Source organism: Eriocheir sinensis, chromosome 53, assembly GCF_024679095.1.
Source record: "Eriocheir sinensis breed Jianghai 21 chromosome 53, ASM2467909v1, whole genome shotgun sequence".
NCBI classification, from domain to species: domain Eukaryota; kingdom Metazoa; phylum Arthropoda; class Malacostraca; order Decapoda; family Varunidae; genus Eriocheir; species Eriocheir sinensis.
The window spans coordinates 9770716-9783206 of NC_066561.1; the positions used below are offsets into that span (position 1 = coordinate 9770716).

Here is a 12491-nt window from a genome sequence, read left to right on the forward strand (position 1 = left end):
TCTTCTTTCCTTTTTTTTCTATTTGTTTTCCTCTGTATTTCCTTCTTTCCTTTTTTCTTTCCGCTTAATTTCTTTCTTCTGTCCTTCCTTCCTTCCTTATTTCTTCTTTCCTTCTTTCCTTCCTTCTTTCCTTCCTTCCTTCCTTCCTTTTTTCCTTCCTTCCTTCCTTCTTTCCTTCCTTCTTTCCTTTCTTCTTTCCTTCCTTTTTCCTTCTTTCCTTTCTTCTTTCCTTCCTTTTTCCTTCTTTCCTTCCTTCCTTCCTTCCTTCTTTCCTTTTTTCCTTCCTTCTTTCCTTTTTTCCTTTCTTCTTTCCTTCCTTTTTCCTTTTTTCCTTCCTTCCTTCCTTCCTTCCTCCTTCTTTCCTTCCTTCTCTCCTTCCTGCGTCACTCCACCTCTCAAACCAAGGCTGAAATACAACATCTCTCGCATACACAAGATAAGGCAATGTATTCTTCTCCTCCTCCTCTTCTTCCTCCTCCTCTTCCTCCTCCTCTTCCTCCTCGTAGGTTTTCCTCCATCCCGTTAAACTATCAACCTGAGTCACTGTCTGGTGGAGGAGGACTTCCCCGTGACTCATACGGTGACTCATGACTCCCCTCGCACGCATTTTCACCCTCCTCCTCCTCCTCCTCCTCCTCTTCCTCTTCCTCCCTATATTTTATGCTGCAGCCTCTTGTCTCCCTCCTTCCTCTTCCTCTTCCTCTTCTTCCTGTTTTAGATTCTACTTCCTATCTATATCTTTATCTATCTGTGTGTGTGTGTGTGTGTGTGTGTGTGTGTGTGTGTGTACATCAAGATTCAAGGGCAAGGCGCCTAGTTTGGTCCTTCATGTATACGAGACTTGCAATATTCTCCTCTCTCTCTCTCTCTCTCTCTCTCTCTCTCTCTCTCTCTCTCTCTCTCTCTCTCTCTCTCTCTCTCTCTCTCTCTCTCTCTCTCTCTCTCTCTCTCTCTCTCTCTCTCTCTCTCTCTCTCTCTCTCTCTCTCTCTCTCTCTCTCTCTCTCTCTCTCTCTCTCTCTCTCTCTCTCTCTCTCTCTCTCTCTCTCTCTCTCTCTCTCTCTCTCTCTCTCTCTCTCTCTCTCTCTCTCTCTCTCTCTCTCTCTCACACACACACACACACACACACACACACACACACACACACACACTAGTAGGTTTTCACTCCACCTCAGTCAGACTCTCCTTGTCCCAAAGTCTGTTGGTCTGTATACATATTCAAGGTCTGGTGTTGTTGTTGTTTGTTGTTGTTGTTTTTGGGATGCAATTTTTTTTCATTCAGTATCATTTGTCATGCTTACCTGTTGTTCTAGTTGGGAGCTTCTTTATAGTTCATTATTTTTTTTATTTTTTGTGTTTAACCAATTTTGTTTTTTCTTATATGATGATTTTTTTTATCATGGCAAAGTAGAACAAAAATGACACTTCTGAAGATGCTGCACCTACAAAGGTTAGATGCTTTTCTCGGCAGTCAGCAAACGGCACACCCAGCTCTTTGCTCTCCATTTTGACCCGGTCGATAAATATTGGTACCTGTGGAAACCTGGGTAAGATAAACTGTAGCAACCTGGCTGTCACACACTGGCCCTCTGTCATGATGAAATGGACTCTCCCACCACTCAAGGGCTGAGGTGATGGAAATGAGCGCTGATGCAACACACAACTATAATGTATTTACACCTTTTGCTATGCCTTGCTGTCTGGTGTGAGTCAACAGGGGATTCATGAGGTGTAAGAAACTTGCACTGAGGAATTCAAAATGTGCCAGAAAGTGGATAGTGGTGACTGGCAGACTTTGCTGTGCACGGACATGAAGAAAGATTGTTGGTGAAACTATTGCTCTTTAATTCCCTGTGACCTGCTGTAGTTATTTCGCCTGGTTTGGCTGTACTTACTGTGAGCGAAAAGTTCTGAGTTACTTCTGTGAGAGTTTAATTATATCTGTTTTGACCAAAGATAACAATTGTGGCTTTACGCATCCATTGTTTTCACCTCACTTCCCAGGGGGTGTGCCTCTTATTTGGGAACCACTGGTCTAGTCCTCACAGGAGCTCCCAGGGTATACACATCCCCTGGCTCACACCACCCTAGTCCCATCCATGGTTTCATATAACCCGTCCGCTGCAATTGGCTTGGATTTGGCTTTCACTGGTAGTCTGGTAACATATAGTCCCAGGTCTTTCTCTGCCTCCATGGTTGATAGTGGAGTGTTTCCCATGTGGTATTGTTAAGCTGGATATCCCCTCCCAAGGTGCAGGTATTTACATTTTTCTTTGTTGAATTATAGCAGCCACTTTTTGTTACATTCCTGTAGCTTGGTGATGTCTTGTAGGAAATCCGCAGTGAAGGGGCTAATCACTCATTACATCCCTCCGTCAGGTGCTGGCGCAGGCTGTGGCCTCAGCGGGTAGCCAGCAGTCAACCGCCCTGGAGAACGCCCGCCAGCTGCTTAGCTACACCCTCATCCACCCGGCAGTCACTGTGGAGGAGCGCCGCGCCCTCACCCACTGGCTACGCGCCCTTGAAGAGCGTCTGGCCGAACACCGCCGCCACCCCCCTCCCCCCCCGCCAACCCACAGCACCCTCATCCACACCCACACCCACACCCACCCCAGGGAAGGTAAGTCGCAGTACCTGCACAAGGTTTTCAACTCCAGCTCATCCCTCTCCTGTCCAACTCTGTAATGCAAGAGTTAAGCAACATCTTCATTCTTGCATCCCTCTCACTGGTGAAGTTTGCATCATCCTTCCTCCCCTGCTTCCTCCTCCTAAGGCTTGAATTCTTTTAAGAGTATATATCAAGTTGCCTGAACAATAAAAACATATGCAGAGAAGCTACTCACAAAAATAATAGAAGGAGCCATAATGAGAATACTTATTTACAGTAGAACACTCCATCATTTGTTGAGCACCATCATCCATGTATCATTGGGTAAAGTCAAGCATCAATACACTCTAATTTGAATCTCTGTCCTCAGGCTTCCCTTCTGCCACCACCACCACCACCACCACCACCACGACCAGCAGCAGCAATAACACCAATGCCAGCAACAACAACAGCAGCAGTGGCACCGGCGGCCACGACCAGAGCCACAGCGGCAGCCTGGGCCCCGCCAAGTCCCGGTGGAGCAGCGACGCCTCGGTGGTGCTGCCGCCGGACACAGGACAGGTGAGGACACAGCCGGGCAGGTGTTCAGAGGCAGCCAAGGCTTACTTAATGTTTGCATCACATACAGAGTCATAAGTGAACCTGATTACCCTATTTTGCAGCCTATGACCCTAAATATCAGCCCACTTCCTATATGGGGTTAAGCTTACAGCCTTTAATGTTATGCAGACAGGCTTGAGTTTTGCCCCTTGCTGTTAAGGTGTATTGCTAAGCTTTGGTCATTGAAATACACAAGTAACAATAAAAGAGAGAGCCTTTATCCTCTTATGTGTATATAGAGATTGATGAAAAGGTATATAAAAGCTTGGGACTCCTCCTCATCCTCTCCTCTCCTCCTCTTCTACATTCCTCTCCTTTACCTCCTCCTCTACCTCCACCTCTTCCTCCTGCTCCTCGTCCTCTTCCTCCTCCTCCTCCTCGTCCTCCTCCTCTTCTCCTTGCCTCTCCTTTCCTCTACCCCCTCTTCCCCCTCCTCCTCTTCCTCTTGCTCCTCCTCCTCCTCCTCCTGGGTTAACTTCACTTCTAACTTTCTCTGGTTTTGCTTTCAGACCAAGGCCTCCTGGTCCCCCGCTCTTGCCCCCTGGGTCAGTCTCTTTGTCAGTTTATTTTCCTCATTGTTGGTGTCATGTGTCAGTGTTGTTGTGTTGGTGTCATTCAGAGCTGGCCCCCGTGCTCTCAAGAGTTCACAATTGTATAAAGACATTGCAGGAGGAGGTTTATAGATTGGGTGTGGGTGTTTGTGTGTGTGTGTGTGTGTGTGTGTGTGTGTGTGTGTGTGTGTGTTAGTTGTATTTATTTGGTTGTGATATACTGGGAGAGAGCTGTATTTGTGATGTCCTGCCTCCAAATATCAGTGTGTGTGTGTGTGTGTTTATTTAGTTGTGATATACTGAGAGAGAGCTATATTTATGCTGTCCAGTCTTCAAATTTCAGTGTGTGTGTGTGTGTGTGTGTGTTTAATTTACCTAGTTATGATATACAGGAAGAGAGCTACATTTGCTCTGTCCCGTCTTCAAATTTCAGTGTGTGTGTGTGTGTGTGTGTTAGTGTATATAACCATCCGTTCAGTAGTCAGTGTGAGCATTCCATCATCCACTGACTAAAGTGTCACCCTTTGTCCCCCAGGATGACATGGGCTGGTGTGGCAGCGTTGGGGTGAGCACGAGCCTGGTGGGCAGCAGCACGGGTGAGGCCCCGCAGTCCCCCAACAACTCAGCCACCTCGTCACGCTCCTCCGGGTGTGAGTCCAATCCTGAGGAGGCCTGCCAGCCTCACCCTGGCATGAGAGGTGAGGACATCAATACTGTAGCAATTGTTTCTTCTTTGTTTTTTCTTCTTTGTTTTTAATGTAAAGAGAACACTCCGAGGCCCAAACATGATGCCCAGAAAGATGCTGCCCCTACAAAGGTGACAGAAGTAGCACCTTTAAAGAAAATACCAGTTTAGTTCAGGAGTTGTCTCAGTACTTACCTTGAAAGAGTTCAGGAAGGAGGAAATACAAACAAAGGGAGACAGTTCAGAGTTTACCAGTGAAGGCATGAAAAAATGAAGGTCCTTGTTATCTCCTGCAGTAGGAAGTTGATGGAAATAAGAATTAGTTTGAGTACAGAGTCTCGTATAGCAAGGCCATGGGAGGGGTGGCAGCACACTGTTAGCAAGCTCAGAAGATTAGTGAATATGCATGAAAATATTAAGGAAAGCAACAGCGGCAAACTTTGAGTAGGTAGATGACGGGTGAATAGAGAATATGAGAGGAGGGGAAAAGACTGGCAAATATATGAAGCACCAAAAGCCTTCATAAAGAATAGGTGCAAGAATATAAATCCAAAACCAGGCACACACTAACTGTCTCCCTCTGCAGATGTGGGCGTGTGGCTCAAGTCGCTGCGGCTACACAAGTACTCGCCTCTGCTGTGCAACCTGACCTACGACGAGCTGCTGGCGCTGGACGAGGCAACGCTGGAGACGCAGGGGGTGACCAAGGGGGCGCGACACAAGATTGTCCTCTCCATCAACAAGCTGAAGGAGCGGCACACACAGCTAGTCCAGATTGAGAAGGTAAAGATGGAAACATTTGCCTCTTGCCCCCCCCAACCTTTTATTTATTATTTTTGTTGTTACTGGAATGAGAAACAGCTCGAGGGCAAAACAAAGAGTGGATATAAAAAGGCCAGCTCTCTCTCTCTCTCTGCAAATATTCACCCAAAAATGATCGGTTGGGGTGAGCATGCTGGTTAACTCTTGCATAGTCAGTTGGACAGCATTGGGATGAGCTTATTGATGTTTGCGATGGAGCAGTGTCTCAGGGCCCCTTTTTTTTTTTTTTTTTTTTTTTTTTTTTTTTGAGCTGCCTCCCTTGATATAACACAAAAAAAAACACACAGCCATGGTAGTTATTTTCCCTGTTTTCCATCTTTTTTCCCTCAGGAGGTGATGAGTGGCGGGCACCTGTTGTCCTGCCTCAACGAACTCAAAGCAATCATCCTCACGCCCTTCCCCCCCTACACCCCCCCGGCAGACGGCCCTCCCCCTCACCCCCACCACCACCCCAGCCTGCAGCCACAACACCAGCAGCCAGTCAACACTACCGCCCTAGACTCCCTTCCCTCCACCACCACCACCACCTCCACCTCAGCTGCCACCTCCTCTACCTCCACATCCTCTCCCTCCACCTCATCCTCATCCTCCTCCACTGTTGTCGCTTCATCCTTCCCCTCCATCACCACTGCCCCCACCTCCTCCACTACCTCCTCCCTCTCCACCTCCAATTCCTCGTCCATGTGTTCCCTGCGCGGGGAGGAGAAGGAGCTGCAGAAGGAGGACGCCCCGAGACCTTCCCCCCTGGAGCCAGACAACAGCAGCACCATCGCAGAGAATGACCTCCCGTCCCAATTCACCCGGGTCATGGGCAAAGGTGAGGGGCGTCAGGGAAGTGACCACCATAAAGGCAAGAGGGGTTTTGCTCTAAAAATTAAATACTATATCTTTGTTATTGATTATGGGTCTTATCAAGGTATATTTCTGTGTCTGGCCTGTGTTTTGAGGGCAGAAAGTCTCTAAGCTAAAGGTTCTTTGAAGGAGTTCATATGGATGTTTAACCTGGTAGCATCGGGGATCATGTTTCTTAATGGTCCCTCTAAGCGAGAAAAATGAGTAAAAATCATCACTCACACAAACCATTTCATAATACATATCAAAGCATTTGTGATCAGTTTATGCATCATCTATTTTGGGGGTTTATATCATGGCACAAATTTGGCCTGTCGCTGCTACACGGTAAAGCCACAAATTTGGCTCGTCGCTGCTACTGGGTTAATGATCCATGAGTATCCTTAGGTGAAGCTCTGTATAAGAAGTGAATCAAGTGCCTGAGAAAGGGTTTTAGGAATATAACCCTTGTAAGAATGAAGGCATGACTGTAATGGTGGTATTCTCAAACATTTCGATGCCCAAGTACTCACATATTTGACAAGACTTTCATAGAGTTTCTTAGTATTTCCAGGGGCAGTTTTATGACCCTGGTGGTAGTTTGACCCTTCTGTACCATGAACCTAAAAAACAAACCTCATTTTAATCCGATTGATCTCATTTTTGGCCTTTGGAAATAGTTGATGTGAGAGGCAGAAGTGTCTAAAAATACTTACCTGTGTGTTCTTCTTGAGGAGGTCACCTGACTAACATTGGTCTTGTCACCCTACAGTTTGCACTCAGCTGCTGGTGAGTGTGAGGCTGGAGGACGAGTGTGTGAGTGCATTCCTGGGCCTGGTGGAGAAGTGTGTGAGCCACGAGGCCTTCACACCCACGCAGATCAGGCGGCTGCAGTCTTGGAAGCAGCAGATCATCCGTGTGTGGCATCCGCTGCCCCCCAAGACCAAGGACACCCGGCACAACCGCAGGTCCGTCACACGCTGAAAACCCTTGTCTGTGAACATGGTGGCTTGTCAAATACACACATGCACACACATACACAATTACTGCCAACAGGTTCTATGGGTTGTATTATAAGACATTTCACTGCCCAAGAACACATATTTGACAAGGCTTTCGTAGGAGTTGTGGGCATTTATCCAGAGTAGTTATGACCCCCCCTGGTGTAGTTTGACCCTTCCTCTGTACCAGAACCTGAAGAAACACTCATTAGAACTCTACTGATCCCCACAATTACTGCCAACAGGTTCTATGGGCTGTATTATAAGACATTTCACTGCCCAAGAACACATATTTGACAAGGCTTTCGTAGGAGTTGTGGGCATTTCCAGGAGTAGTTTTATGACCCTGGTGGTAGTTTGACCCTTCCTCTGTACCAGAACCTGAAGAAACACTCATTAGAACTCTACTGATCCCCACAATTACTGCCAACAGGTTCTATGAGTTGTATTACAAGACATTTTGCTGCCCAAGAACACATATTTGACAAGGCTTTCGTAGGAGTTGTGGGCATTTCCAGGAGTAGTTTTATGACCCTGGTGGTAGTTTGACCCTTCCTCTGTACCAGAACCTGAAGAAACACTCATTAGAACTCTACTGATCCCCTCTTTGACCTTTAGAAATAGTTGATGTGAGAACCAAAAGTGTCTTAAAATACCAACCCATATTTACACTTTTCTTTACTGCCCTTGACTTATTTATTGCACAAAGACCAGCAGACTCATGAAAATCAAAGTAAAGGTTAGTCTACTTCATATTCGCAGCCGGACAAAATATTCAGCATTTTTTCAGCCTTCTTTCAAGGTGGCCAAATATTCAATCCCTGTAATCATCCCCACAGGTGGAGTCAGCAGTATGGTGGGGACGGTTTTCTGGGTGGATCGTTTAGGGTCCCTCGCGTGGGTGGGCAGCGCCACACCCACCTCCCCACGGGCCTGCTGGTGGGGGGCAAGGCCTTCCCCACACATCAGACCCACCAGCTCTTCCCCCTCCCACCTGCTGCTGCTGCTGCTGTCAGTCTTGGGGGCCTCATGAGTCCACGGAACAGCCTGCCAGGTCTTCCCTCTCTAGGCGTAGGGGGACTTCTCTCCCCTCAGCAGTTCCTCGCCAAGCGGCCCTCACTGCAGGAGACGCCCTCAGAGGTGAGTGTGGCTGAGTGAGTTCATGCCAAACCCTATGTAAGCTACCTACAGGGGGTGAACACTGCATGGTAGGGGATAACAGTAATGATACTTTGTCCCATTGACTCTGGCAACGGCAAGGCTCCCGTGGCAACACTGTTTTTTCTTAACCACTAACCTGCTTACCGTGACACCATGAAGTGGGCCATTTCATCAGATATTTTTTGGTAATCGTCATTTAGTTATAATTTTGATGACAAAGTGTACCTATTGTTTGTATTCCTTATCCCACTTGGGAAAACCACATTTCAATGAGTGTGTCGTATCATAACCTGAAGAAGCAGCTGTTGGCATATGCGAGAGTCATGACAAAGTTGTTGCCTCAGGGTGAGCATTATTGTTGACAGACCTGCTGGGATGGACTACAGTTACTGATAGTGGTAGACTGTGTACACTGTAGCTGTTTGGGAGCCTCCAGTCACCACCGGGCCCTCTAACATGTTGGGGTTTTAGCACACTGTGTATGGTTATTGGAAGAAGTGGATAGGAACTTGTTATTTAAAATGGTGGACAATGTAGGTTGTAAGTGTCTAGAATACTGTTGAGCCATCACCAGGTCTGCTACATGTAAGGGTTCTGAACACTGTATGGTCATTAGAAGTAGTGTGTAGTAGCTGTTGGCATGAGGGAAGCATGACATACACCTTGGCATCATCTGCACCACCTGTAGTATGCAAAACTCTAGAATTGTATTTCATAACTTGGGGCGCTAATAATGTTAACCTTCAGTAAGGTTGAGGAACACTCCCTAGGTATGAGTGTCATGGATTTGGGTCAGGAATCATTGCCACCACTCTTAGCAGCCCTCATGTATTTGTCTATATGCAGGAGTTGTCTTATACTTTTAAAAACATGAGGGAAAATGAATAGCGTCACCTACGTCAGGGCCAACGGGTTATGGAATAGGGCGGCCAATTCCTTTTCTGCTGCCTCTATCCTCCCTAGTCACGGATAACCCGGTGCCCATTGAGTGGCCAGGGTCAGTCAGGGCTAGAGCAGCAGCAACAGTGCCTGTGTTTCACTGCTGTGGTTCAGAGTGCAGCACTAAGGATAGCCAGGCCAGGCAGGACTTACCTCAGCACCAGAAGCAGCAACTGTATGATACTGTTCCCTCCCCAGCTGAGGCCTCACATCACCCTGCAGCGGACAAGATCAGCCCCCTCGCGGCCCCACCAGCTGCCCCTGTCTGGCCCTGCACGCACCGGCCCCATCCCGCCCCCTCCCCCCACCACCACTCCCTCCACCTCCCTTTCCCTGAGCACCAGCGCCTGTGGAGACCTGCGGCTCCCCGGAGGTTCAAGCACCGTTCTGGAGCCCCACTTCTCCCCCAGGGCATCTTACTCCCACCTGGGGCCGCCGCCCTCCTCGCCCGACCCGGCTGATAACGACATCACCGACCGCCTCGAATCTCTGTGTCTCTCGGTGACGGAGCACGCGCTGGGCTGAGCGTCTCTGGCACACCCGTGGCCTTCCATCCTGCTGCAGTGTTAGTCGATGCTTCCAGGCGAGCCCGTTGCAGGGTAGCACAGTATTAACAAGGAACAGAGAATTCCGCCGGCCAGCTTGAGATAGGCAACAAGCCATTCATGTCAAACATACACTTGATTATTATTTCCCACACGGCCATCCACACACCATATTTATTCAAATAAGTCTCATGAAGGTGCCTTTTTCTGCATGAAGGCCACACACACACACCATCAGAGCCTCACACCTTCCTTTGTCACTCATGAGAGCAGCGCGAGACACAGCAGCTGCAACGCCTTGTGGATGGAGCTCTCGTACGTGGCAGCGTCTAGTGCGTCCACCACTCCGCCGACCCACCACGTGCTTGCTGTGCTGCTAAACCACCCAGGAACCGTGTAAAAAGCATATCCTTTGCTGTGCAGGGATGCCGTGCCCAGCTGTGCTTGGCAGTGGCTTAGATGACCTCCTGTGTGGCACCGGGCAGCCAGCATTCACTGGGAAGGAGAAAGGGAGAGAGAGGCGAGGGCCCAAGGCCATATGTCTCTCTCACCAGACTCCCCTTGTTCTTGACACACTGTATTTCCTGTGTGTGTGTGTGTGTGTGTGTGTGTTTGTTTGTTTGTTTGAGAGAGAGTGAGTGAGAGAGAAACAGACACAGACAAGACACACACTCAGTGGTGGCAAACACTCTCAGAATGGCTGCCTTGCTCAGGAGCAGGTTTGCCTCTGGAAGAAAAAGTTTGCCAAATTCAAAGTCTTTCAATAGAAACGGTCATCACCTGCTTGTGAGAATCTTTTATCATGAAGTGGGAATTAAACACAGCCCCTTGCAGCCTTACTTTATTTTGACTGATCTCAGAAAAGGTCCCGAGACTAACTTTTGGCTCAAAAAATAATACAATATATGGAGACTTAAACAAGGCCAGTCCACTTACTCTTGGTAGCTCTTACAGCCTGCCCTCCCCATCCTTCAATGAGTCTGTCCTCAATTTGAAACTTATATTGTATTTACATTGACTACATGGCTACAAATACAAATCCCAGCACAGGAAGGGGCTCAGCTTGTGTCTGTGACACCCTGATGCCTGGCAGCTTCTAGTGTTGCCAATTCAGAATCCACCACAAACTTTAGCCAGTTTTGCAGACTCTAAGGTTGTGGCAAATTTCATTTCATTTGATACACAAAAAACTTTAAAAGGCAATTTACAAAATACACCTATTGGATTAGTGCCACCATGCTTGGCCCACTTATAAATATTTAGTGCCCTTATGAAGGTATCCCATGTACTTCTCAAATTATATGAATGCATTTAAAAGAAAAAGGCTAATTTTACTACTATTGCTACTACTACTACTTTTTAAAAACTGAAATTGATCCTTCACTGAACCTAACTTTATGAGATCAACTTTTCCATGAGTATAAACAGAACTGACTATGCCACTGTGTGTGTGTGTGTTCGTGTGTGTGTGTGTGTGTGTGTTCGTGTGCGTGTGTGTTGAGGTGCTCGCTCCAGCCTGGCCTGGACCGAGGCACCAGCACAAGATAGAAGCTCCCAGAGGCATTATACAACCCCCATGCCGAGTGCTTTTTCATTGACTGTATTTAAGTCTGTATCCGCTGTAGATAACGTAGCTTGTGTCAAAAACTTGAGTGATAACTGCTGTTAATAAAGTATAGCTTGTGATGACAACTGGAGTGAGCAGACACCAACCTTTTTTTTCTATGAAGGAGTCAGGCAAAGGGCAGCAAACTCAGAAGTGAACAAACCCTTGAACACTGGCTGCTACTGTATAAAGGAACAGTAGATACTAAAGGATTGATTCACTTTGGTCTGACAGGCGTCTTGACACTACCCCTCTGGAAGGAGTTTAAATTCACAGGAAGGAGGAAGTACAGAGCTGTGTGAAGCTTCCCAAACACTCACCACAGGACATCAAACTATTATTTCTGAGTATCTAGTGTGATAGTCTCAAGACATTGTACACTGTTATTTTTAGTTCATTAAAGTTATTTCAGATGAGCATTCCTGAACTTTTCTTAACCCTCGTCGTGTTGGAAATGGAGGCTGATTGAGTCGTGTGTGTGTGTGTGTGTGTATGTGTGTGTGTGTATTCAGTCGATAATGTGTTTTTATAATGTACTAATTCATGAGTATATTCAAAGTATTTCTACACATTCACTTGGCAGATCATTTTCTTCCCATTTCCGATAATACCAGTCTGCCAGGTGCTGTTCCTTACGAGCCCAAATAGACTTAGTAATTGTAGTTGAAGTATGTTGCAAAGTAGTTTAGAAAGTGCCATTGGTGTTTAATGGGTAGTTACTCCCATCTCTTGGTAAGGGAGAGAATACAGCCAATAGTCTTGAGAGTAGATGACATGTAAGTTGTGTCACCTATTCTTGAGATGCATGGCTGTGTACATCATGGTAGTGTGTGGGTGGCGTTGTCTTTGCATGCTCAGTACAAGGGATTCAGGTAAGTCATTCATGCTTTTTGTTTGCATTCATAAATTGTGTCATTGCCATGTGCATTTTTTCTTTTCATTTTTCATACATGCAGATTTTTGAAGTTTTAAAAGTGTTATATGGTTACATTGCTTGAGTTTGCTTCTGTTGGCAATTTTTTCTTGTTTCATGTATTTTTAAGCACAAGCTCATATGTGTATGTGTGTGTGTGTGCGTGCAGCCCTTAGCACAGGTAGGCTTGAAGGGCACTGGTAGGCCCATTGTGGCCCAGACAGATTCTCT

The 12491-nt window shown here is 47.0% G+C and overlaps 1 protein-coding gene across 6 annotated transcripts in view; it reads left to right on the top strand.

Moving 5' to 3' along the window:
• Positions 1–11766, top strand: part of LOC126983350 (protein Smaug homolog 2-like) — a 35701-nt gene extending 23935 nt beyond the window's left edge. For 5 of the 6 annotated variants that reach the window (XM_050836071.1, XM_050836072.1, XM_050836069.1 and 2 more), the window contains 9 exons: positions 2378–2618; positions 2977–3167; positions 3716–3751; positions 4293–4455; positions 5029–5225; positions 5595–6081; positions 6868–7063; positions 7936–8236; positions 9395–11766. In XM_050836071.1, the coding sequence (XP_050692028.1) occupies positions 2378–2618; positions 2977–3167; positions 3716–3751; positions 4293–4455; positions 5029–5225; positions 5595–6081; positions 6868–7063; positions 7936–8236; positions 9395–9721 (2139 nt within the window). In that variant the 3' untranslated portion in view covers positions 9722–11766. The remainder of the gene's footprint in view (positions 1–2377; positions 2619–2976; positions 3168–3715; positions 3752–4292; positions 4456–5028; positions 5226–5594; positions 6082–6867; positions 7064–7935; positions 8237–9394) is intronic. The other variant, XM_050836070.1, reaches the window with a different exon arrangement.
• Positions 11767–12491: the final 725 nt, after the last annotated feature.